This window comes from Kogia breviceps, chromosome 1 (assembly GCF_026419965.1).
Source record: "Kogia breviceps isolate mKogBre1 chromosome 1, mKogBre1 haplotype 1, whole genome shotgun sequence".
Lineage (NCBI taxonomy): Eukaryota > Metazoa > Chordata > Mammalia > Artiodactyla > Physeteridae > Kogia > Kogia breviceps.
In genome coordinates, this window is record NC_081310.1 from 169,381,437 (window position 1) to 169,407,761 (window position 26,325).

At 52.3% G+C, this 26,325-nt stretch overlaps 1 protein-coding gene across 2 annotated transcripts in view; it reads right to left on the minus strand.

Annotated features, from left to right (window-relative positions):
- Positions 1–11,518: 11,518 nt before the first annotated feature.
- KCNQ4 (potassium voltage-gated channel subfamily Q member 4) overlaps positions 11,519–26,325 on the minus strand; it is a 55,643-nt gene continuing 40,836 nt past the window's right edge. For both annotated transcript variants that reach the window (XM_059042424.2, XM_059042423.2), the window contains 5 exons: positions 21,049–21,269; positions 19,233–19,332; positions 16,686–16,817; positions 14,276–14,405; positions 11,519–13,701 (listed from right to left, as the gene is read on the minus strand). In XM_059042424.2, coding sequence (XP_058898407.1) covers positions 13,489–13,701; positions 14,276–14,405; positions 16,686–16,817; positions 19,233–19,332; positions 21,049–21,269 — 796 coding nt within the window. In that variant the 3' untranslated portion in view covers positions 11,519–13,488. The remainder of the gene's footprint in view (positions 13,702–14,275; positions 14,406–16,685; positions 16,818–19,232; positions 19,333–21,048; positions 21,270–26,325) is intronic.

The window sequence follows — 26,325 nt, forward strand, 5'->3', positions numbered from 1 at the left end:
GTGGCTTAAAAAGCAGAAAATATTTCATTCTAGTTCCACCCAGTTGTTTAGACCCAGATTGCCTCCTTCTTGTTGCCCTGCCTTACATGACCCCAACCTCAAGAACCAAGATGGCAGCTCAAATCCAAGTTTGCTTTCTTTTTTTTGTTTCTCATTTTTGGTCTTTGTCTGTGGAGTGGAAGCTGGGTCACATCCAGCTCTCAGGAGAAAGAGAGTGAGGAGATGAACACAACCAATATTTTAAGACCCAAATACACACATTACTTCCACTCAGATTCTCTTGACGAGAATTTATTCACATGACCACACTTAGCTGCAAGGGATGCTGGGCAATATGACTTCTAGGTGGCAGCCATGTGTTCGTCAACAACTCAGTTACTATCAAAGATGGGAAGGATGGCTTTTGGTGAGCAACCAACAGTCTCTACCATAGTGAGTGGCTCAGTTGAGATTAGAAGTCAAGTCTCCTCTGCCCCAGAGCACTTGGTGGAGGGGGGAAGATGTCAGAGGCCTGAAGCATATATAAAGAGAACTGATTTGGTATCAGGTCAGTCATCACTTGTGAATGTGCATCTTGGGTAACTCACTTCCCTTCTTTGAGTCTCAGTTTCCCTATCTGTAAAATGGAGATAATAATGGGACTTACTCTCAGTTTGCTGCTAAGAAAGCACTTACCAAAATTTTTAACATACTAGGTGCTCATGTGGTAGAATTGGGGTAGAATTTGGATATGAGCACATGAAAGAAAGAAATTCCAGGAGAGGTGACGATGTGTGCAATGGCCGAGTGGCATGAATGAATAGGACTTGATTGGGAAAGGCAACAAGGAAATGTTAGCATGTATGGTAGATATTCAGAGAGGCAAGGGATATACTTGAAGATGGTAAGGGTCAAAGAAGGATAACCCTTGAGTGGCAGGCTGAGGAGCTTGGACTTGATCTTTTTGGTAATGGGGAGCCCTGGATCTTATGAGCAGGATGGAAAAAGAGTAAGATTTGTGTTTTGGAAATCTTTGTTTCCAATTTGTGCTGTGAGCAGAATGGATTTGAGAGGGGCACATTGGAAAAATGGAGAATGCTGAGAAGGCTATCATACCATTTCGGGTAGAGATAAGGGCCCTAGGACAAGTGGTGGCAAGGTGGGGTAGAAGGGAGAGATGGTAAAGACAGAAGTCATAAGCCTTAAGGGAGTTTTGGTTTGAAAAAGCATGGAACACAAAATCTGTTCTAAGAAGACACTTGCTGAAGGAACTCTATACCTGGGTTATTTAGGATTAGGTGTGTGCCTTTGAGTGACAGAATAACAGCAGCTTAAATGAAATGAACCAGGTAGGTGGTCCAGGACTGGTGTGGTTATCATATGTAAATATCCACACTTCTTTACCTTATTACTTTGTCACTCATGAGTCAGACCTGATGGTCCAAAAAGGCTGCCCTAGCCACTGTATCAACATTCCAGCCAGAAAGAAGAAGAAAAGAGAAGGAGAAGGGCACATTCTGGAAGGTGCCCCCCCCAACCATAAGAGAGCATCAGAAATGTGGTCTTTATTTTGGGTGATCCATGTGTCTAAGTAGAATTTGGAGGTTCTCCCATTACGGAAGAAGGTGGGGATGGATATCAGGGACAACTTGCAGTCCTAATAATGGCCTGTTGAAGTGGAAGCTACAGGAAAGAGAGGAGCCAGAAATGATTCTCAGGAATGTGGGTGGAGGACAGGAGAGGTCTTCCCTGAGGCGGGACCCAGGAGAAGGAACAGATTGGGGAGAGTTGGATAAGGTCAGAATGGACATATGGGGTCATCCTGGGTTGATGTTCAGGTAGAGGCTGGCCAGGTAAATGCACCAAGCGCTCAGTAGTGAGGTCTGGGCTGAGAATAAACACTTTTTGTGTTATTAGCATATCCGTGCTTGCCATAGGGATGATGATGGCGAGTGATAGAAGCAAGTGGTCAAGGAGAGAACACAGACATTTAAGAGAAGGGAGGGATGGAACCTGAGAAAAAGCAGCTGGGGAGGCAGGAGGAGAACGAGCAGAGAGGTCCTGAAAGCTGAGGTCGACGTTTCCCAAAGGAGGTGTGGTTGGCAGTGTCTAATGCTGTTAAAATGTCAAGTGAAATGAAGGCTGAAAAGAGGCTGTTCAATTTATCTACAGGAAGTGAAAACTGAGTTTGCCAGAGCAGCTTCAGGGGAGCGGAGGGCCAGAGTCAGGCTGCAGGGGGTCAGCAGGAGGTGGGAAAGAGGAAGAAGAATCATCCAGGTCCATGGCTTGTTTAAGTCATCTCTCCCACCTCAGTGCTTTCGTGGGTCAAGTGACCCGTGTCTGCCTGGGTTTGGCCGAGACGGTACCAGCTCGAGATAGGGTGCAATACCCCCTTGGCTCAGGAGGTGGCAGCACCACACCAAGCGACAGCACCTGGACCGACACAGGGCACGTAAATATATTTCCAGGGAAGTAATGCTTAGTTCCCTGAACACCAAAGCTTTGTGGGAGGAAAAGGTCGCCATCTTGGATGAGAGCCTTGAGCAGAGGAAACTGAATGGAACTTTAGGTTCAAGTCCTCGTTCTTGCTTACTGGCTGTGTGACCTTGAGCAAGTCCTGCTTCCTGGCTGGGAAACTGGGGATGATAACTAGCCCCAACCTACCTCTGGGGTCACTGGGAGTCTCTAAACGACTATGGTCGTGTCTGATGGTCTTGTGGGCAGCAGGGACAGGCTCAGGAACCGAGGGAGGGAATCCAGACCAGATGAGCCCGGGCGGGGGTGGGGGTGGGGGTGGGGGGCGGTGGAGGCAGTGGTGTGTGTGGTCCTACGAGGACTGTCCCGGCAGTGATTTTGGAGTCAGGAAAGCTGGGTTCATATTTTGCCGTTGGGGGAACCGAGGCTCATAGAGAGGGGGAAATGACTTTCCCAGGGTCACGCCCTGCAAGCAGGCAAAGCAGAGGCACCACAACCATAATTTGGAAAAGAATTTGATGTCTAATATATATTTTAAAAAGCATTGAAGTTGTATCATGGGGAAAATCAGAACTCCGGGACTTTTCTACCACGATAACGTGGTTCTGTGTTTCCCGCACTCGGAACTAATGAGTGTCTCTCTCCTCTGGTCCCTGTTTGACCCTCACATTCTGAGAGCACCCCGACGTCCCATCCTTCCCCCCGAGATGACTCGCGAGCACGTAAAGGACCTGAGAGGAGGAAGGCCACTCGAGGACAAGCCTGGAGGTCAGGAGACGTGGACTCAGTTCTGGGCCCTGCCCTGTCTTACTGGGCCTCAGTTTCCCCATCAGCAAAATGCGTCTGAAGGCTCTTGCTTCCACCTTGAGCTTCCCTACCTGCCCCCCGAAAAACTGCTCCCCCTCAATATTGTCACTATCCCATTTCCTGTTCATTTTTCTTCATAGCTCTTATCGCTCTCTGAAATTATCTTGGTTTTTGTTTATTTTCTGTCTAGACAGTAATCTACTGTCTACTCCATGTGAGCAAGGGCTTTGTGAGTTTGGGAGAGCCGCTTTGACCTTGGCACCTCAAACAGTGTTTGGCACGTAGTAGAGATGAACAAACGATTGTAGAAGAAATGAGTGAAGGACAAAGAATGCAGCCCCTGACTCTCTAAGGCAAGTCCTGGAGTCCCCGTTCAGCTCTGCCATCTCTCTGTCTCTCTCTCTCTGTCTCTCTGTCTCTCTCTGTCTCTGTCTCTCTCTCTCTCCCAGACACACTGGCCCTAACTACTGGGCCTTCATGGTGGGGTGCCCTGATCCCAAAAGTCCAGCCTCCCTCCTGGCTCCAGACTGGTACTGCAACACCAAGCCAAGGTCTTTACTGACGCCTTGTGGCCATGGGGACACATAACAGGGGCTAGGAGGATTCCCATGGGAAAGATGATCAATCCCAGGTGACCCTGCTTCCCTCCCTTCCTGCCAACCAGCATTTCTTAATCACCTTGTGATGGTGATGACCGGAGATGAGAAGCAGGTGTGCTTCTTGCCCTCCAGGAGCTGAAGTGACACCTGGGGAAGGAGAGGAGGGGAAGGGGGTCATAAGATCCAAGAGAGGAGCTATGGGGAGTCTAGTGGGAGTGAGGGTAGAAGGTAAGTGCACACCCTACCCCGGTTCTGAGCAGGCAGGGAAGCCTGCATCTTGGGCCTCAGGATCCTCCTCCCAGGGTATCTGTTCTCTAGCAATCTCCCCACTTTCTTCCAGGAAATCCTCCATGTCTCCTATCTACTTCAGAGGCTGTGTAGGAAAAAGAGAAAGAGAAGAGGAGGTGTCTAGTGCCCAGAGAAGCCACTTGGGACAAAAACAAAGATGTTAGAGGAGAGTATAAAGAACATTCTGCTTTGTGATGGGCAATTTAAACCTTCCACGGCACAGCTTCCTGTAAAATCCACCTCGCCAGCTGTATTAATCAGGTCTTGCTGTGATAATGCTGTGAAACAAGCAACCCCCAAATCTCAAGGGCCTACAAAATCAGAGATTAATTCACACTCCTGAGCCTTAGATCAACTGCAGTTTAGGCTGACGCTTGGTGGACCAGGCTGGACTCCTGACTTTGAATGTGGCTCAGGTCTGTTCCAAGAGTCTGCACTCTGGACCCAGAATGAAGGAACAACAGCTATCTGAGTCTTCTCATGGTGGAAGAAGGAAGCACCAGAAGGTCTGGCAGAACTCACCAGGCCTCTTTTGGCCTTACCTTGGAACAAGCACACTGTCCTTTCTCCCAACATTCCATTGGCCAGAGAAAATCCCATGGCCAAGCCCAAGGTCAATGGGAAGGTAGAGTGGAGGCTGTGGTGCTCAGATCCCCTCTTCAGGGACTATGCACTCATTCCCCAGCTGCTGGGAGTTGCCACTGCTGGCTTAAAACTGTCAATCCCTGGGAACTGCCTCATCTAAAGCCACGCCCCTCCCAGAGGCTCATGACCAGTGATTGGCTGATGCATGGAAACAAAGGCCTGCCTCTTTCCCTCAGTTTGGCACAACTCTGAGCCCTGGAGCTCCTGAAGATCCGCAGGTGCCTCAGCTGAAATCACATTGTGTTATCAGCTTCTCCCTCTGCCTGGTCCTGCCTTCCTGACATCCTTCAGATGAATCTCCTAAGAACACTCCCTGATAAACCTTCTGCACACCACTCTCTGTCTCAGAATCTGTTTGTAGGAAAGCCATTTTAAGACAGGTAGGGAAGTATACTCCACCCAAAGGTAGCCATGACGATGATGAGGAAGAAAAGAAGCCTTTGGGACAAATAATACCGTCTACTATAATAGTTAAAGAATGCATCTTGGAGACGGATCTGATTTATTTTGGCTGCAACAAAATGCTGGGCACATGCTCAATGTGTGTGTGAGGGGAGAATTGGGGCCACATCTGAGAGGTCCCCATTTTTTGGTTGTACTGATTTTATCTTATATATTAGGGTCCCATATAAGGTTATGTTGTAGCAAAAGTTCTGTGGCTTAAAAAAAAGGTTTCCAAACCACTGGGTTCCATGATGTCTAGATGTGTGTCTGGATCTGTCCAGCTGGGAAGGGGCAAACCCCAGAGTAGATCCTCAGCTCTGTGTACCTTGAGCAGAAAGGGGACCAGGTAGGTGGGTCAACCCCCCACTCCAGGTATTATGGACTGAATTGTGACCCCACCCCAAATTCATATGGTGAAGCCCTAATCCCCAGTACCTCAAAATGTGACTGTATTTGAAGATAGGGATTTTTTTTTTTTCCGGTTGAGTCAGGTCTTTGTTGCTGCACACCGGATCTTTCATTGAGGCTCGCGGGCTCTCTAGTTGCAGCACGCAGGCTCTCTACTTGTGGCACGCGGGCTCAGTTGCCCCATGACATGCAGGATCTTAGTTCCCCGACCAGGGATTGAACCGGCGTCCCCTGCATTGCAAGATGGATTCTCAACCACTGGACCACCAGAGAAGTCCCCAAGATAGGGCTTTTAAAGAGGCGATTAAGTTAACATGAGATTGTTAGGGTGGGCCTTAGTCTATTATGACTGCTTTCCTTAATGAGAAGAGGAAAATAGGACACACACAGAGAGAGAGGAAGATCAGACACACACACATGCACAGAGACAAAATCATGTGAGGAAACCGGAAAAAGAAATCCATCTACAAGCCAAGAAGAGAGGCCTCAGAATGCAACCAACACTCTGACGTCTTTATCTTGAATTTTCAGCCTCCAGAATTGTGAGGAAATAAATTTCTGTTGTTTAAGGCTCCACTGTCTGCAGCATTTTTTATGGCAGCCCCAGCAAACTAATACAGCAGGTAGCAGCTTTCAGGACCCTCTTGCACACAAGAGGTGTGGAAGGGAAAGAGACATCCCTCTCAGATGGAAAATAAGAAGATGTTTCAACAACTGGAACCGTCCAAAGTACATGAAATAAGTTATCCAAATTGGGAACTATGTGGCATGGTTTTCTTTGATGTGCAAGAGTGTAAAAACTGTAACACATACAGAGCACCCTGGATCCTAGGTGACACCAGCAGAACTGCTCAGAATTTGAGACCAGCTCAAATTGCTGACCCACAGAATCAAGACTAAATAAAATTGTTGTTGTTTTGAGCTATTGAGGTATAGGGTGAGTTGTTACCTAGCAATAGATGAGTGACACACCAGCTAAAATCATATCTGCTCTCAAGGCCATATTTGATGACAGTTTGGGGACTCCCATAGCCACCTGCAAACCCTCCTTGCTGAGCCAGACAAACTTAGAAGATAAAGAGTGGCGTGTGCATTGGGTAATTGTGCATCTGTTTCCTCCAGGGGCTGGATGACCTCGGGGCCATAACTGGGTCTCCTGCGTCTGATCATCTTGTGCATTGTGCTGAGCCAGGGTCTGACATACAGCAGGTGCTTCATACACATTTATTCAATTAGTGAAATGCCATGGGACTTGTCTAGATTACCAGCATCTCCTGCTCAGATTACTACAGCAGTCTCCTAACTGGCCTCCCTGCAGCCAGGCTTACTTTCTCAAATCCATCTTTCGCCCTGGGAAGAAAACTTTCTAAAATGCAAATCTATCTTTGTTTGATCCCTGGTCAAAATCTTTGACTGATTCCCCATTGCCCTCATGTTTAAGTCCTGGAATGATTTGTGGATCCTATAAACCTTGACTCCTGTCTTATTCTAAAGTCTCATCTTGCACCACTCTCTCCCTTTCCCGCTGGGCCCAGCCAGGGATCTCTTTCTTCCCCACTCATGTATCACACTTTCTGGTGCCACTGGACTTTTGCACGTGCTATGCCCTCTAGCTGGAACATTCACCATCCCTGTTCCCATGCCTGGCTAAATCCTACTCACCCTTCAGTACATTGGGTCACCCACTTTACCTGGATTGAGAGATGACAAGAAGTGTGGATCTACCAGCAATCCCACTCCTGGGCAAACTATAATTCAAAAAGATACATGCACCTCTATGTTCATAACAGCACTGTTCACAATAGCCGAGACATGGAAACAACCTAAATGTCCACCGACAGATGAATGGATAAAGAAGATATGGTACATATATGCAATGGAATACTACTCAGCCATAAAAAAGAGTGAAATAATGCCATTTGCAGCTACATGGATGGATCTACAGATTATCATACTAAGTGAAGTGAGTCAGAAAGAGGAAGACAAGTACCATATGATACCACTTATATGTGGAATCTAAAATATGACAAAAATGAACTTATCTACGAAACAGACTCACAGACGTAGAGAACAGGCTTGTGGTTGCCAAGGTGGGGTGGGGAGGGACGTGGGGGAGGAATGGATTGGAAGTTTGGGATTAGCAGATGAAAACTATTATATATAGAATGGATAGACAACAGGGTCCTACTGTGTAGCATAGGGAACTATGTTCAATATCCTGAGATAAACCATAATGGAAAAGAATATAAAAAAGAATATATATATATATATATAATATGTATAACTGAATCACTTTGCTGTATAGCAGAAATTAACACAACATTGTAAGTCAACTGTACTTCAATTAAAAAAAAAAGAAGTGTGGATCTACATTGGTTTCTGAGTAGTGGCTCACGGTTTGGCTGGATGGTCAGGACTCAGAAAGCATAGAATTGGTGGATTGCGGATAAGGAAGACTTGGAAAGAGGTATTTAGGTGGACATTCGGAAATGGGCGCAGGGTGTGAATATATTTCTATCCCCAGGAAAAATCTCACCAAAGGGCATCCATGGAGAGCAGGCTCTGGATATTCATATGGCTAAGACAGCACGTCCTGTGGGTGTCAGTCAGCCTCTCTCCCGAGTCCCTCCAGTGCTTGCTCAACATGCTCTTGTATAATGTGGTCATGGTGGCAAGAATGAGACTACTTATGGGTTCAACGATATAGACTTACCGAGGCTGGTTTGGCTAAGGCCACAACTGTATGTCCAACCAACCATCAGCAGGGACAGGTGCTGAATACCCAAAATATCACCATTCTGGGGGGATTCATCAAGCCACCTGGTACCAGGTTGATCCCACCTGATCTATTATCTCAGGGAGGAGGTCGTGGTTCATCCTCACTGACATAGCCAGTATATAAGGCTCCAGGAAACAAAGGAAGGTAAGTGAGAGTGGCGTCTCTCATGATTACACCAAGTAACCCTCAGTATTAGTTTCCTGTAGTTGCCATAGCAAATTACTATAAACTTGGTGACTTAAAACAACAGAATTTATTCTCTCACAGTTCTGGAGGCCAGACGTTCAACATCAGCCTCACTGGGTCTAAATGAATGTGTAAGCAGGGCTGCATTCCCTCCAAATCTCTAGGGAAGAATGCATTCCTTGATTCTTCTAGCTTTTGGTGGCTGCTGGCATTCCTTTGCCGAGGCCACATTACTCCAATCTCTGCTTCTGTCTTCATATTGCCTCCTCCTCTTCTGCATGTGTGCGATCTCCCTCTGCCTCTTTATTATTATTATTTTTAATAAAGTTATTTATTTATTTTTGGCTGCATTGGGTCTTCACTGCTGCGCGCGGGCTTTCTCTAGTTGTGGTGAGCGGGAGCTACTCTTTGTTGAGGTGCGCAGACTTCTCATTGTGGTGGTTTCTCTTGTTGTGGAGCACGGGCTCCAGGCAGGCGGGCTCAGTAGTTGTGGCACGTGGGCTCAGTAGTTGTGGCACGCGGGCTCAGTAGTTGTGGCACGCGGGCTCAGTAGTTGCGGCTTGTAGGCTCTAGAGAGCAGGCTCAGTAGTTGTGGCACACGGGCTTAGTTGCTCCACGGCATGTGGGATCTTCCCGGACCAGGGCTCGAACCCATGTTCCCTGCTTTGGCAGGTGGATTCTTAACCACTGCGCCACCAGGGAAGCCCCTCTGCCTCTTTCTTAAAAAGACACTGGCAATTGGATTTAGGGCCCCAGGATAATCCAGGATAAGCTCCCCATGTCAAGATCATTAACTTAATCACATCTGCAAAAATCCTTTTTCCTTATAAGGTAACATTTTACAAATTCCAGAGATTAGGACCTAATATCTTTGGGTGGTCATTATTCAGGCTACTACAGCCGCTTGTGAAACTTTTGCTTCGTGTCCCCACAACACTGGCCTCCAATAGTTTGGAGGTCTCAGTTATCAAGGAAAAAAGGGAAGCAACACAGTTCTCATTGAATTGGAAGCTGAAACTTCTAACTGGCTAGTTTGGGCTTCCCATGCCACTCAAACAGCAGGCAAAGAAAGAGTTAACGTGCTGGCTGCCGGACTGATCCTCACTACCAAAGGGAAATTAGGGTGCCGATATATAGCAAGGGCAAGGAAGGGACCTGGGGGATTCTTGTGGGTCCTCTTCGTATTTCCATGTACAAAAGTTAACAAAAAGCTATGGCACCCAAAACTGTGCAGGACCACTGAAGCTTCAGACCCTTCAGGAATGATTATTTGGGTCACTCCACCATGTAACAAACTCCAACTAGCTGAGATCCTGGTGAGGGCAAAGGGAACATAGAAGGACAGTGGAAGAAAGAAGTTTATATATATATATACATATTCACTCAATTAGTGAAATATATATAATATATAAAGAGAAACATTTACTCAATTGAATGTATCTATTTATCTATGCATCTAACAACTATGGCACTGTGATCAGTTACCAGAAGGAGGTCTACTGCAGCCATGCATATGTTCTTCTTTGCTTGGGGTGTGTGTGTGTGTGTGTGTGTGTGTGTGTGTGTGTGTGTGTGTGTGTGTGTGTGTGTGTGTGTGTGTGTGTGTGTGTGATATTAAGTGATTTTTTTCCCTCCCCTTTCCTTTTCCCTTATTATTTTAAGATTGTAAGCAATTGCTGACTTTACTCTTCAGTTGCAGGTGCAACTGTGACTGAATTAGAGTAATTAACATCGCTCTAATATGGATTCAGTGACTAACTCCTGGAGCTGGATATATCTATTGGATGTTGGGACTACTTGTTTTTCTCATTTCCAGGGAGTGACTTAAGAGTCTCTTCATTTGCATGCAGGGTAGTTGTTAGATGGACGTTCAAACGTGTGGATTGACGTGTATGGATACTAAGTGTCCAAAGGGGTGGGTGGTGCCAGTTATGAAGCTACTGTCTTTTCGTTCCAGATTCAGCCTTCTGTACTCTGCTCTGTGAAGCTGGAGCTGGGACTCTGCAAACCCCATCAGCTTTGTCAGCTAGTTTTGACAAGGGACACTGGGGAAACACTGGAAGGCAGAAGGAGTGGAGATTTTCCTTCTTCCTTTGCTTACTAACCTCATCAGCAACAGCCTGGTAGGCACAGCTGCTCCCAGCCCTCAGCCACTGTTCTGTACTCCCAGACAAGCTTCACTGTGTCCCCTAGGAGGTACTAGCATCAGCCAGACAGCACCCCCTCTCCAGACCTCTGAGCCCTAGCACTTTAGGGTTCCCCCAATCAAGCCTGTAGGTTCTGTTAGTCCCAACCTCTTCCCTGCACTCCTGCCTTAGGAGTGGGAGCTGCTTCCTGCAGTGCTTCTGTTTGTTCTTACAGTGCACCTACATCAGTGTAACCCATTCCCTATAGTAAAGCCTTTGTGTTGAAAACCTAGTGCAGTTTCTGTTTTTCTGACTGGACCCTGACTGATACAAACTGTTAGAAAAATGGTACTCACTTTTCACTGGGACACTAAACCAAAAGAAAGTAACTTTGGAAGTGCTGGGGGTCATCTTGAGAGGTCAGCCTGCCTAAGAGGAGAGCTGAGACAGAAGAGAGATCCCTGACACATTGAAGCACCTAGATCTATCTGTGCATGAAGCCAAATCTATCCCCTGGACTTTTTAGTTATCTGGGCCAATAAATTTCTCCCTCTCCTTCCTTCCTTCCTTCCCTCCTTCCTTCCTTCCTTCCTCCCTCCTAAGGCATATCGTGTTGCGATTCTGTTCTTTACAACCCAAAGAGTCCTAATCCAAATCTCCTCGTCCTCCTGTGCAGCGTTGGTGGTATAGTGGTGAGCATAGCTGCCTTCCAAATCTCCTCATCCCCACCCCCAGACCAGATGCCCCACTCCACAGGCACTGAACAGCCAAGACCAACCACCTCCTGCTGAAAACTTTAATGAAATCAATAAGTTAATAAGTTAACAAAGTGAGGTACTTGCATATCCGAGAACCGGGTTGGTGGGGAACCTTGATCGTGGAAGCAGGAAGGGCTTCTTCCCAAGTCTCCTTTGGTCAGAGGGTAATCCCATTCTCCTGCCCCTCTCCACAGCTCTGTCTCTCAGGGGGCGGAGGTGTGGCTCTCTGGGGACAGTGCAGTGCAGGTGAGGTGAGCCAGGATAGGCTCCATCCAGGGCATGACGGTCACATGCAGAGGGCACGTGGGGGCAGAGGCTGGGCACCATGGGGCTGAGGAAGATCCAACCCCAACCCTGGCGCTGGTGCATGCAGGTCCCCAGTCATGAGATGCAGGCAGCTGGGCCTGAGCCCCTTATTCCCTGGTGCCCCACAAAGGGTCACCATTGGTCCACTACCCATCACCCTCTTGCCACCCGCACTGACTTTGCAGAAGAGGGACAAAGGGGTAGGGACACCAAAGAGGTGCTGGGGGCCTGGAGTGGATGGGGGCTTATGCGGTATGGGGGCTGCCAACTGAAGTGAAAAGTGGAGTATGGAAGGAGGGGAAACAGTGCATGTGAGCGCCATATGCACAGTTGGTGCCTGACAAATGGTACTCGCTAGATGCCTTATTATTCTCTCTGGGAGTGAGTTAGAGTAACTAGGAAGAGGTCAAGCCTAGATGGAAGTGGGCCTGATAACCACCCTGCGGAAGGGCCTCTGGTCTTTCCAGTGCTATCCAGGCCCTAGAGGCCTAGGCCTGAGTTGTGCTGTGGGGATGCTGAGGAGGGCCCTTGGGGGCAGGCAGAGGCAGCAGTTAGGGCTCCTGGACCTGTGAGGAGTAGATCTTCTTGAGGAAAGGGGAGCTGGTAAAGTTCTGGAGACCTGGAGTCACGTCAGAGCTCCCTCTCCTGCCTGGATGTAGTTGGTAGGAGTGGACATTGCCCTGCAAGGCCAGTCCACTGGCCTCAGCTGCAGAGGCCCAGGAAAGGCTGAATGGCTCTGTGCTCAAGTCTCCAAGTGTGGGTAAATTGTGTGTGTCAGCGCGAGTGTGAGAGACTTCCTGCATGTCTGGGAAAACTGTAGGGACATGTTTGTGTGACCGTGGGAGCACGGTCTGTGGGAGGCTGGGGGGAGAACACAGAACTTGTGCTGTCAAAGGTGTCTAGGGCCAGAGGGGAGTGAACATTGTCAGGAAGAGGGAGGCCCTGGGAGGGGACACCTGCAAATGGGAAGGAAGGCCCAGACACTGCCCTTTGGGAGGCAAGGGAGAAACAGGCCCCATGCTGGGAGGTGAGCACTTGATAAGCCAAAGAACAGGAATGGGGGTCACAGCCAAGCAGCCTGAGACCAGCTACTGCTGGGGGCCCATCTCCCAGTGGGGGAGGGGCAAAGGGACCCCATGGGGGTCCCCAAAGTTGCATATTTAACATAGTTTGCATATATGGTGCCCACCTGCCGTGCGGCAGGGTCCTGTGCTTGTGGGTACCTGTGTGGGCACCGTGGGCCCACCCCCAAGTGGGGCGGGGACTTGGCGGGAAGGCTTCCCTGCTCTGTCCAAAGGGCGGGCCAAAGACCTCACCTTGCATAGCTGGAAGCTGAGTCAGGGCCCAGGGCCCCAGCGCCCCGCTCCCACTCCCGGAGCAGTGCCCCTGCCCGGCGGGCCGTGTCGGGCCTTGATGGAACGGGCAGGGCACTGGGGGTCCCAGAGGCCGCGGGACAGCCACCGCTGCTGCCCTCCGTGCGGCCTGTCATCTCACGCTCCTGAGGTGGGGCGGGTCGCTGGCACCCACATCGGGTATCTCGCCCACCCAGGCAGCTCAATACTGCGTGTGGCCTCTCTCCCCATGAGGGAGCGAGTTCAAGTAAGAGAGGAGTCCGGAGGCCTCAGAGGGCGGGTCCGAGCGCCAGGCCGAGGGGCTGGCCGTGTGCTACCCCGCCCCTGAGAAGCCCCTCAGTCCATGTTGGTGCTGACCGAGCGGGAGATGCTGAGCGTCTGTGCGGAGACGGAGGTGTCCTCGTGGTCCACAGGGCTGTGGTAGTCGGAGGTGATGTCGGGGTCGAAGAGCGGCACTTGCACGGTGCCCAGGCTGGGCGAGGTGCCAGAGCGCAGGCAGCGCGAGTAGAAGCCCAACAGCAGGTCCAGCTTGTGCTCGATGGACTGCACCTGGGGGCGGGGCGCGGCTGGAAGCGGGGCCTGGCCGGGACTGGGGGCGGGACTTGGGGGCGGGAAGTGGCTGGGAGGCGGGGCTTGCCCGGGGAGGGTCACCTCTGGGAGACCAGGCTCCTCCGGGAGGGGGTGCGACAGGAAAGGCGGAGCTTGGCCGGAGGGAGGAACGAAGCTGGGAACCTGGGGTTTATTCCCCGCCCCGCCCCTCACGAACGAAATTTAGTTGTGATTGGTTGGGATAGTCCGGGTGATCGACAGAGACGAGTGAGGAGGGGGTCAAATGAAGTAGGTGGGACTTCGATGGGCTTATCTGAGACGCTAGCAACCTAGGGCGGGGCTTGGCCGGAGAGGGTGGGTTTATCGGGGTTGTTTAGCAGGAGTGGGCGGGCCTCCTGGGAGGCGGGGCTTATTTGTGGGGCGGGGTCGGTCGGGCAGGGGATGCTTGCCCTGCGGGTGCTCCGGGCTGCTCTGAGAAACGCACCCTCCCCTAGGGCTTGACCTGGGGGCCTTCCAGAGCTTCTCGGTCGACGACCAGCTCCACCACACCAGCGAAACTCCCTCCGACACTCACCTGCTTCTCCACCTTGACCACGCGTCCCATCATAGTGATTTCATCCACCGCCTCCGTGTCGGAGGGCCCTTTGTCGCCCTTCTCCCGGGCCTTCCGGTCCCCGGGGCTCCGGCCGACAATCTGGTCCACCCTGTGGGGAAAGGGAACTGTCAAAGGGCCCAGGCACTCGCCACAACTCTCTCCTACTAGAATTCGAGTTTGCCTGCTGAAAGGGGAGAGAGACATCCTGCAAGGTGGGAGCAGGCAATCTGAGGGAGGGGCCAGTTTGATCTGCCAAATGGAGGCCGAGTTAAACGGAGGTACCCGGCCGCTACTTTGAGGGTTTTCCAACCAGGCAAGCAAAGGCACCACACGCAAGCATGACAAGTAAAACACCTGCTTGACGGGAGGACAGGAAGGCAACGTTGAACTGGGTAGAGGGAGAGACAAAAGTGGGAATGTGAGTTATAAGAGGGACAAGGTTGGAGCTGGATGCACGTTATTTTTCTACTCTTTATAGCAAAATTCTTGAAAGTGTTATCTCTACCCTCTATCTTCAATTGCTCTCCTTCCTTCCTCTCCAAAACCTCCCCAATCAGGCTTTCATTCCCACCATTTCACCGAAACTACTGTTGTCAAGTTCCCAAATGACCTCCACGTTGTTAAATTTGATTCTCATTATACGTGACCTGTTAGCAGTTGACCCTCAGCACATCTGATCACCCCTTCTTCCTGCATGTTCTTCATCTGGACTCCCAAACATCAGCCTCGCCCAGTTCTCCTCCTACCTCACTCACCGCTCCTTCTCAGTCTCCTTTGCTGGTTCCTCCTTTATCTCCACAACCTCTAAACATTGCAGGACCCAAGGCTCATTCCTGGGACTTCTTTTTTTCTATTTACTCTCACTCGCTAACTGATGTCTTCAGTTCCAGATTTTCAATTCCTCTATACACAGTTGACACCAAATCTGCATCTCCAGCCTACACCTCTCCTCCAAACTCCACACTCCTCTGCCAGATCAACACTCCATTTAGATGTCTGATGGCAATCACAAACCCAGCATGTCCCAACTTTCCTGATCAAAACTTGCTCTACTCATTGACTTCCCCCATGTCAATAAACAGCAACTTTTTTCCTCTTGCTCAAGCCAAAACCTTGGCTTTATCCTTTATTCTCTCCCTCTCTCTCTCTTTTTTTTCTCTTACACCCCTTCCAAAAACCCTGTCAGCTCTACCTTCAAAATATATCAAGAATATGACCATTTCTCCCCACCTCAACTGCTGCCACCTGGTCCAAGTTCCCATCATCTCTTGCCTGGATGTCTGAAGTAGCTCCCTCACTGGTCTCCCTGCTTCCACCCTAGCCCCTTATAGGCCATTCTCAACACAGCATCCAGGGTGATCCTTTTAAAATATACCTCAGATTTCATCAGTCTTTTGCTCAAGGCCCTCCAATGCTTGCATCTTACTCTGATGAACGCCAACATCTTTGCAGTGGCCTACAGGGCTTTATATAGTCTAAGTGCCATTAGCCTTCTACCCTCATCTCCTGCTTCCCTCATGCCAGGACAGGCACACTGCCCTGCTTGCTGTTCCTAAATCATCACCCCAGGCACCTGCCCATCCCAAACCCTTTGCACTCACTGTTCCCTCTGGAAACTCTTTATTTAAACAACAACCATAGGACTGTTTGCCTCACCTTCATTTTTTTTTTCTCAAATGTCAACTTCTTGCCTATCTAAAAATCACAAATCCCAACACCCTAACCCTTATTTTTCTCCTTAGCCTTTATCATCATCTGACATCCTATTCTAGTTTCACTTACTATCATCTGTTCTCCTTCCGCTGGCATGAAAGCTCCATGAGGGAGGAGCCATTTGCTTTCTACCATATCCCCACTGTCTGGTAAGTAACAAGTAAATGCCCAATAACTATTTCTTGAGAAAACAAATGAATGGGCAGTGAGAATGCAAACCACAAGAGGAAAAGGGCGACTCGTAGGTGATTGGGGTCTTGGTGTGAGAATCTTCCTATACGCTGGGTGGAGAGAAGAGGTGCTGGGATTCCAGAGGCAAGAGGTGAGCAGCATTGAGGACAATTTGCCTATTTCCTTAGGGGATGGGAAGTCAATGATTATCTTAAGCGTGTTACTTCAGGACGAGAAAACAGTCATCTAAAGACGTTCCCGAGGCAAGCAGGTCAGTAGGGTTCGCAGGGAGGACCTGCGGCTTGGCGTTTCTTCAGGTTCTATAACAGGTGTGGGCTCTGGCTGCAGCGCGCTGCAGGCCAGAAACGCCAGCTCCCGCAGCGGCCCCTAGGGGGCGCTCGGGGCTCCGTTCGGGAGCCGGCAAAGGGGCTCCAGAGGACCTCGTGAGGGGGTTGGTGCCGCGGCCGCCCTGCCCCCCTCCCCCGTCGGAGGCCGGCTCACCCACCTGGCCTGCAGACTCTTGATCCGGCCCAGCATGTCCAGGTGCCCTGCTGAGTACTGCTCGATGACGTCCTGCACGTCGTATGGTCGTAGTGTCTCCTTGAATTTCCTTTTGGCTACCAGGAACTTCAGGATCCTGTCGGGGGAGGGGGTCTCAGAGGACAGGGATTCTTTTCCAGCCCCCTCTCCGTCCTTTGCTACCTTGTCCAGCACGAGTGCAGCTCCTGCTTGGGCCACCGCAAAGAGCCACTGCTGGGTGTCCAGCCTGCCTACCTACCCACCACGCTCCTGCCCCGGCCCCCTAAGTTTGTTTGGGATTCTTTAATGTGCCTGTATCTGCAGTCACCTGGGAGGGCAGGGACTGGGCCTGGTTTCTCTCTGCTGGGTGGGACACAAGGTAGGCATCTGTGAACACTGTTGCTGATGACAGCTTAGGGGAAGACATTTTTGCATATGCCTGTTAGCACTGCTGTGCTGGACCGTGGGCACCCAAAAGGGCATCAGATCCAATCCCTGGCCTCAGGAACACTGGTCTGGGGTGGGAGACGGAGAGGACACAGACAATTATGGGGTGACAAGGGTCATGTCAAGGAATGGAGAAAGAGGACTGGGGACCATGAGAAGGGAGAGCTTGGGTGGGGAGGTCAGGGGACAAGTCTTAAGAGTGATACTTTGCAGTCCCAGGGCAAGAGGAGGGGAATGAAGAGAGGCTTTCTGGACACAGACAGGCAAGGAGATGTGTGAGTGAGAGTCAGTTCAGAGTAGCTGGAACAGGATGTGAAGGAAAAGGGTTAATCCATGGGTGGCAGGGGAGGTGTATGTACATGTGGCGGGGCTGAGGGGGGTACTCTGAAGAGCTCTGAATCCCCGGCGACTGGGCCCTGGGAGGTTGGGGCAGTGGGGACGGCCGTGTGGCTTCCTCTGCTTCAGCATAACCATCCTCTGCACGCCTGTGTGGAGGATGCCCTGGCTGGGCAGAGTCCTGGCTGGGAAGACCCACTGCAGGGGAAGAGCTGGGAGAGGGCAGTGGGCTGGAGACACAAGACAGCTCTGAGCAGTGCAGGAGAGAGGACTGAAAGGCTTCTGAGTCTGAGTCCAGCATGACTCCTGTGGCTTGAACACAGGGTGGATGACGGTGCCACTGCCTGACATGGGGACATGGGAGGAGGAACAGGATTGGGGCATGCTGGGTGTGAGACATCAAGGAGAGCTGACCTGAGCCAGGGGGCAGCTCAGGCGTTGTGTTCCAGAAGCTGGGCACTTGGAGGGGAGAGACAGGATGTGTAAAAAGCGGGTGGGGAGACGCCTCAGACTCTCTGGGAGGAGGGTGTCCAGCTGACTCTGATTTAAAAGGGTTAGGCAGGTGCATGAGGCAGGGAGGAGAGGGGGTGGTTCTAGAAGGCCTAGGGGTGAAGCTGGAGCAGCAGGGTGGAGACAGAGACTAGGCCAGAACTCCATTCCAAGGAGCTTGGGGCCGGATCCCTGGCTGTATGGCTAAAGGGCTCAGGAGACTCTGGCCCCCCCTGAATTGTTGAGCGAGACAGCCAGTAAAGCCAGTAGGGCAGGGGCCTTCAAACTTTTTACCAAGACCCACCATAAGAAATACAGTTTACAGAAGCTAGTATACACACACACACACACACACACACACATGCACACACACAACTGAAATAGAAGTTTCATAAACATTTTTATTCTTTTTTTTTTTTTTTTTTTTTTTGCGGTATGCGGGCCTCTCACTGTTGTGGCCTCTCCCGTTGCGGAGCAAGGCTCCGGACGCACAGGCCCAGCGGCCATGGCTCACGGGCTCAGTCGCTCCGCGGCATGTGGGATCTTCCCGGACCAGGGCACGAACCCGTGTCTCCTGCATCGGCAGGCGGATTCTCAACCACTGCGCCACCAGGGAAGCCCAACATTTTTATTCTTACTATGAGGGATGCACTCTGATACTTTCTATTCTTTTTTTTTTTTTTTTTAATGTTGACCATGGCCCACTAAATTGATTTCACTAAGTTGATTTCAAACTGTTGTGACCTGTGGTCTGAAAATCACTGCTCTGGAGGAAGTCCTGGGGAAAACAGACAGGCAGAGGTCAAGACAGCCAAGGAGAGACAGTAAGTCTGAGTCACAGAGGCAAGAGGAGGATAAGACTGAGACACAGAGATGGAGCAAAACTGCATGTAAGACGGAGACCCAGGGAGAAACAGGCAGATGCCGATACAAGCTAGGGAGAGAGAAATAAAGAGAAGATAGCCTGACATAAAGTAAGAGAGAGGAAGGGGAGAGAAGCAGAGAGGACACCGCAGATGTGAGCAGAGGGGCCATGATGAGAGGCGGTGACCACCGCCCCACCCGGCCAGCCGTCCAGACACGATGAGTCTGCGCAAACCCTGCTGGGAGCCCTATGCCACCTCTCCACCCCACCCGCCTTCCACTGAGGGTACCAGGCAGGCGGCAGCTGGCGTGCTGGGAGCTAGGCCAGGCCTGGCCATGAGGGCAGGCCCCAGATGGGGAGCAGCGGTGGGTGGCCCACCTCCAGCCTCAGTCTCACCTGACAGAGCGGATGACCGTCTTCACAGCGGGCATGATGTCGTCCACTGTGAGTTCACACTGGTTGCTCTTCTCCTCTGCCACTTCCTCCGAGGGGCCCTCTGAAAAGTCGGGGGCAGGGGGACAGGTGGTGGCAGCAGAAGGGGCCATTCCCAACCCCTAGCACCACCCTTAGAGGTAGACAGAGAGGGAGACAGAGCCTCGGGAAGGGCCCAGAACCTTCCTGGGGGCACAAAGCAGACCAGGTTCCTGCCCCCCTGGCTGTCCTACCCAGAGTGAGAACCTCAGTTTGCTGCATGCCCATCTGCCCCGTGGCTGGTGAGCAGGAGCTGCCTTAGGGGCCCGGGGTAAACTGCACACAGCCCTAGAGGAAGTCCCACCTGTCCCACCACGCAGGCCAGCGAGCCCCAAAGACAAGGGGCTTAAGGCCTCTGCACATAATTGCACACACAGCCTCATCCTTCAGCCAGGAGCCAATCAAGGGACTGGGTCCCACCCCCAGCTCTGCTACTGACAAAGCCCCTAAACCAAGTCATTCTCCCTCCCGCCCCCATGAGAGAAACAGCTTCTCCGAGGCTGGTGCCCTGCACTGCACAGACAGGTACTGCTATCCTGGCCTCACAGGGGCAGGAGGGTCAGCAGGCCAGGCAGCTTCTTGGCAGGGAAGAGGAGGCCCCGGGTAGCAGCCATGCCCAGACTTCCAGCACCTCCCAAAGACTGGTTTGTGGGGTTCTGTAACTTTCCAGGAAAGGGCTGTCCGAGGGGTCAGCCAGCAGCATGTTGGGGGCTGATACAGCAGGGACAGAGGCAGCATGGCTGGGTCCCCTCCCTCCAAGTTTCCCGTCCCCAACCTCCATCCTTGTCTACCCCCCCCCCCACAACTCCTTTTCCCACCCAGGGCCCTAAAGCAGGTCAAAGCTGGGAGAAGTCTTCCAGGGGACTTTGTCCAACCCTCTTGTTTTCCAGAAGAAGACACCCAGGCACAGAAAGGGGCAGTATCCTACCCAGGTCACGGTGCAAGTCAGGAGCAGAGCTCGAACTCAAAAAAGTGACCTCTCTAACCAGTTAAAAGTAACCCCACCAGGTTCACAGCCTCACATCCCCAGGCTGGGCTGGCAAAGAGGGCCAGGGTGGGGAGTGTGGGCCATGGAGCTGGACAGACGTGGTTGAGGATAGCAGCTCTACCACTCACTAGCTGAGAGAGCTCAGTCTCCACATCCATGAAATGGGGACAGATACAGACCCTACTTCCCAGGGTTGTTGAGAGAAGTAAACGAGATAATCCAGCATGGGGCTGTACACAGTCAGGGCTCAGTTTAGCAAGGATGGCTTCCTGCTCCTTCCAGAGCATGTTTATAATACTTCTAGCTTTTGTTGGGCACTTACTATATTCCAGAACTCTTCTGTTCACCTACTGTGGATAATCTCATTTAATCCTCACAACAATCCTATGAAGGAGATATCCTTCTTGTCCCCATTTTATAGATGTGGAAAATGAGGCCCAGGGAGATTAGGTTACCTGCCCAAGATAAGTGACAAAGACAGGATTCAAACCCAGGCAGCCTGGCTCCAAAGCCTGTGCTCCTAACCACTACCAAATGCCACTTCTACATTCTCCTCTGATTCTCAAACTGTCTGGAGCATCAGCAAAGTAGGTATTATGATGCCCATTTTACAGACCAGAAGACTGGTGCCCAAAGATAGTCAACCTGCTGCAAAGCTGGGGCTGGAACCAAGTTATTTCCACCCCCAGCCCAGACTCTGTGTCTGCCCTGCCACCCTCAGCAGGTCCTGGCCCCAGACCCGCAGGGGCTCACCCTCAGTGGAGGCGCGCGGTTTGAGTCTCAGGGAGGCCCGGAAGCGGGTGCGGTCGTTGAAGCTCCAGCTCTTCTGCACCTTGGTGGGGCTGCCGGCCTCCCCCACCTGCTCGCTGCTCGGGGAAGTGGGCGTCGGTGGAGGTACTAGGTGCTGCTTGGAGGGGCCTGTCCGCCGCTGGGAGCTGCCCATGCGGATGCGGTCTTTGATACTCATCCGGGTGCTGGCACAGCAGGTCGGGTGGGGGAGAGAGCTGAGTTAGCCGGAGCTGGGGGCCGGTGCGAGTGGGGACACTGCTGACTTAGGACTTGGGGGCAGCTACTGGGGCTGATTCTCCACCAAGGGGAGACTTCCTGGGATGGGACAAGGGTGTGGTGAGGGGGGGCCCTGACTCTTATGAGAAGCTGATCCAGGGTCAGTCTGAACAACTACCCTCCCCACTCCGACCTCCCACCCCTTGTTGCCCAGACAGATAAGGGGTACACAGGAGACAGATGTCAGAGTGGAAAGAGTGACAGAAACCCAAGAAGGGAGTCAGAGACAGACAGGGGGACTGGGGAGCTGGGCCTGGCCCAGGCAGGTGGGTGTGTGGAGGTGGTCACTCCTTTGGGGACAGACAGGCTGCTGAGGGATGGAGAAGCTCACCTGGCCATGCACACTGAGTTAGGCCCCCAGCTCCTCCCTGTACACAGGGGCGGGCTGTGTGGAGTTGAGGGCTCGTGCATGTGTAGGGTGTGTGCTTGCATGCACACAGGTGCCAGTGTGTGTACCTACGTCGGCATGTGTATACACGTGTCAATTTATATTTTCCTCCTTTGCCCACTGCTGGAGCTATCTGACCCCACACTGGTCAGGTCAGGGCTTTAGGACCTGGTACAGTTGTACAGGCAGTGCACTGCAAAATTCCAAAGTCTCCGTCACTCAGACTTCAGTGAGAATGGTGCCCCTGGATGTGCGCAGTGCACTGGCCTGCTGGGGTTCTTGTCCCAGCATGGGCCCACAGTTATACCCAGGCCATGCCTGGTGCCCCTCCTCCCAGTGAAGGTCTATAACCTGTTCTTCTGTGGTCTCCCCTGCCTGAGCTCTGTCCACCCAGACTGACATCCTGCTTATGTGACCCCCCCAGCCTCCCGAGTCTGCAGTTCAACAGCATCTACATCTCTGCGTATGTGTGAACACATGTGTGCGTATCTGTATGTGTACTCAGAATTCCCTTCCCGTACCCGAACTCCTCACCCAATCCCCAAATCTTGGAGGAAGACAGGTGAGGGGAGGCCTCAGGTTCCCCGTGACAGGCCCTGCTTAACCAATACCTGGTAGAGTAACTCTGTGTCCAAGAGGTTCAAGGACCACGTTGTCGCTGTCTGAATAGGACCTATGCAAACATCCCCATCCCATGGCCTGTGGTGTCACCACTGCCTCCCTGCTGTGGCTTGCCATTTGAAGGGCCCCCTTCAGACATGTTTGGGGCCCTTCCACCCCAGAGGTCCAGGGCCCTGGCTCAGGAGAGCACCAGCCAGTCTGGGAGGAATTCTGAGATGAGGCCAGGGCTGGGGGAGCACACTGTGTCACCTAGTCTCTGGGACTTTCAGATCCAGGGTTGAGGAGAGGACAGATTCTGGTTTCAGGGCAGAGTGGGAGCCATGGTCCTCCATGCCCAGGGCATGGGGTACAGAGTATAGAGCCAAGGTGCTGAGGTGAGGGAGACCTCGAAACCAGGGGCACCTGCAGCAGGTGCCTTCAGGAAGGCAACTGGGATGTAGGGACATCCTTAGGGGTAGGAACCTCTGCCCAGAGGGGAGAGGTTACAGGTCAAGGATGGGAGCCCTGAAGATATCAGAAGAGAAGGACAGGGCGGCCCCTGCAATCCAGCATGCTCTTTGCTGGCCCAGGATCCCCTCAGCACATCCCAAAGATTCCAACCAAAGTTTGAGGTTGGCTCTCCCAAACTTTCCTCCACAGAGCTGTTATTTCAGGCTCTCTTCATGCTGGCAAGCACCCCCCAACCCCATCTGTGCAGCCCCTCCTTCTGTCCTCCACTCTTCCAAGGGGCAGAGGAAGAGAGGGGGGTGGAGAAGGCCCTGACACTCAGCCAAGGGCCCAGAACTCTGGACCTCTGTGACCGGCACATCACTCCAATGGTGTTCTGGGGGAAGGGGGTGACCTCCCCGTCACGAGAAGTGTGCAAGCAAGACTGAGTTTGCACTCAGCAGGACTGTTAAAGGAAGGGGGTGGGGGCTTGCCCTAGAGGTCTTGAAAGGTCCCTCTCCAGCTCTGATTCTGTGATGGTTGAAGGAGCTTCCAGCGTGGTTTGTGGGGTTCTGTAACCTTCCAGCCAGCCAGAGACCCTGGGCTCCTCTTCAAGGTAACAAGGCACTGTTTTCCCATGGGCGGCCCTGGATTCCAGCTCCTTGGGCAGCGCCCAGAAAATGGCTCATGTCAGCCTCTTTGGAGCCTAAAAGCTCAAAGAAAATGGAAAGAAACCTGGCAGACAGTGGACATCGAAAGAGCTCCTTCCCTCCCCGGCTCCTCAGAACACACAAGGTCCACTCTGACTGCCTGAGCCTTTTCAGCTCTCAGCCACTTCAGGTGCTGGGCTCCAGAGTTACCACCCCTATTTAACAGATACGGAAGGGGGTGACTCGGCTTCCAGGTCATATAGCTCCTCTGGATGGAACGAGGCCTGGAACCCAGTTTTCTGTGACTGCAGAGACTATGTTCTTTCTCTGGGACAAGCCGCCAGGAGAGGGTCTCAGGCAGTGATACTCAGGCGGGGGCTGTTTTGCTCACCAGAGGACATGTGGCTGGAGACATTTTTGGCTGTCACTCTGGGGGGTGCTCCTAGCATCTAGGTAGAGGCCAGGAACGCAGCTAAACATGCTGAACAATGCATGTGACAGCCCCCAACAATAAAGAATTTTCTGACCCAGAACATCAATGGTGCCAGTGAGAAACTGACTGCAGCATCTGTTGGTGTCTGGGGGCCAGATGTGTGGGCTTGACTGGGGCTTCCCTGTGCGAGAGGGTAAGCTCGGGGCACTGGCTGCCCTCTGACTGCTCTGCTGGACCCAGCCCTGTGCTCACTCCCACAGGGATTTCTTTACAGACTTCATCGAAGTCCGTCAAGAAGGCCACGCTCGGCGGTGGAGGCGTCAGGGGAGGCAGCCTACCCCTTCTGGTGCTGCATACAGCCCCTCTCTTCAGGAGTGGGAAACAGCATGTGGCTGGCCTCTCCACGCTGGCCTCGCCCTTCCTGCCCACCACACCCACACATCCCAAGGAATCTTGCAAAGGGGCAGATTTGACCCAGAGACTCCTCGGCTTTATCCTCCAGCATGTGCCCGTGTCCTACAGCCATGGTTTCCAAGCTCATATCATAACATACCAAACTGCATGAGGCCGACATTTATATAGCACTTCCCCTGAGCCAGGCACAGTTTGAATGGAAGCAGACCCTACGATCGTCCACATTTTACATGGGAGGAAACAGAGGCACAGAGGGCTTATGCCCGAGGTCCCCTAGCCAGGCTCAGATCCAGAACCCATGTTTCTAAGAAACATTGCTTCTTGGTAGAGCAGCCAGGAGCTCCGTCACCCATCTCCTCCTCGTGAGTCCCCTGATCCACAAGGCTCCTGAGGCACTTTGGGAAACCCAGGACTCTGTAAGCCCAAGGTGCCAGGCAGTGCCAACAGGATAAAGCTCACACGGGGCCCTTGGGTTCTTCATGACCCAGCCTCAGCTCCCGACCTCCACGCTGGGCTGCCTGTTCTTTGCCAAAGCCGCGCTCTCTCTCACCCCCTCCCCTTGGTGCGCGCCGCTTCCTTGGCCTGGAAGGCCCTCCCTCACACCCACTCCTTTGGGGGCCTTCTCCCCGGGTGCAATGCCTGACCCAAGCTCCACAGGCCCTCTGCTTCTGCCTTTACTTGTGCCCACCCCACCGAATAGCAGTTACTCTTTGCAACTCTCTAGGCACAATGTTTTATTCATCATTGTGCTCCTAGTGCAGGGCCTGGCACAGGGCAGGTACCAAGGGATGCAGTGGCTAAATGAGGCAGCTAAAGAACTGGGCTCTGGAGTTAGCGAAGGAGGTGCCAATCACAGCTCCTTCAGGCATCTGCTAGGATCTAGGTGGTCAGTGGGGAGCCAGGAAGCTAAAGGCCCGGCCAAAGTCAAAGTGGGAAGGACCCTGAGAGAGCCTCTAGTTCAATCTGCCCATTCCATAGATGGGAAACTGAGGTCCAGAGAAGGGAAGCAATTTGGCCAAGATCACACAGGGGGGTCAGCGGCAGAGCCAGAACTCATCCCAAGGCACTACGTGTCCCTCCTGGCAGACTGGGCACCAGACCTGGCAGAGGCATCCCCAGGAAGGCGAGGGGCTCATCAGGGCCCCAAGGCAGATGGCAGGCGGCAGGCACATGCACCTTGTCTTTGGCCCATCCTGTCCCCCTCTCCAGCCCCAGAACTGGGTGGGGCAAGGAGGAGAGGGAACAGGAGGAGCAGGCGAGGGGGTACCTCGGTCTCCAGCTGGCGTGGATCCGAAAGAAACTCCGCTTATTACTAAACATCTGGCTGGAAAGTTGAGAACAAGACACAAACAGAGGTTAGTGGGAAGGAGGCAGGTGGGCAGAGCATGGGGAGCTGCCAGGATGGGGCTGGCCTCCTGTGGCTGGTGGGCGAGAAGGACCCCCCAGCTCAAATCATCCTGCAGCCCACATGCCCAGAATGCAGAGGTTCTCCAGCTTTGCATAAGGATCTCACGGGGAGCACGCTAAATATGCAGAATTCTGTGCCTCTTCTCCAGAGATGCTCATTCCGTGGGCTTGGGGAGAGGTCCAGTATCTGCATTTTGAACAAATGTCCCATGGGATGCGGATGCAGAGAGTCAGTGGACCATGCTCTGAGAACCACTGTAGTAGCACCTCATCACAAAACCCACAGAGAGAGGTGCTGGCCCTGGCAATGCCACCCCTCAGGAAGTCCTGCCCCTTGTACTCCTGGGAATGTACTCAGCCTCGATCCACCCACAAGCACTAAAGGTGTGGCCAACCAGGGGTGTGTGTGTGTGTGTGTGTGTGTGTGTGTGTGTGTGTGTGTGTGTGTGTGTGTGTGTGTTTGCGGGGGGGGGGTCCTGTCTTGGGCACCCACCCCACGGGGCCCAGAGATCCAAGATTAAGGATATGGCCATTTGGCCTGAGGCTGGTGCCTGATCTCCTAGAAGTCCCAGCTCAGCCCCCTGGTGTCCCTGGGAAGAAGGGACACTCCACCACCAGCACCATAA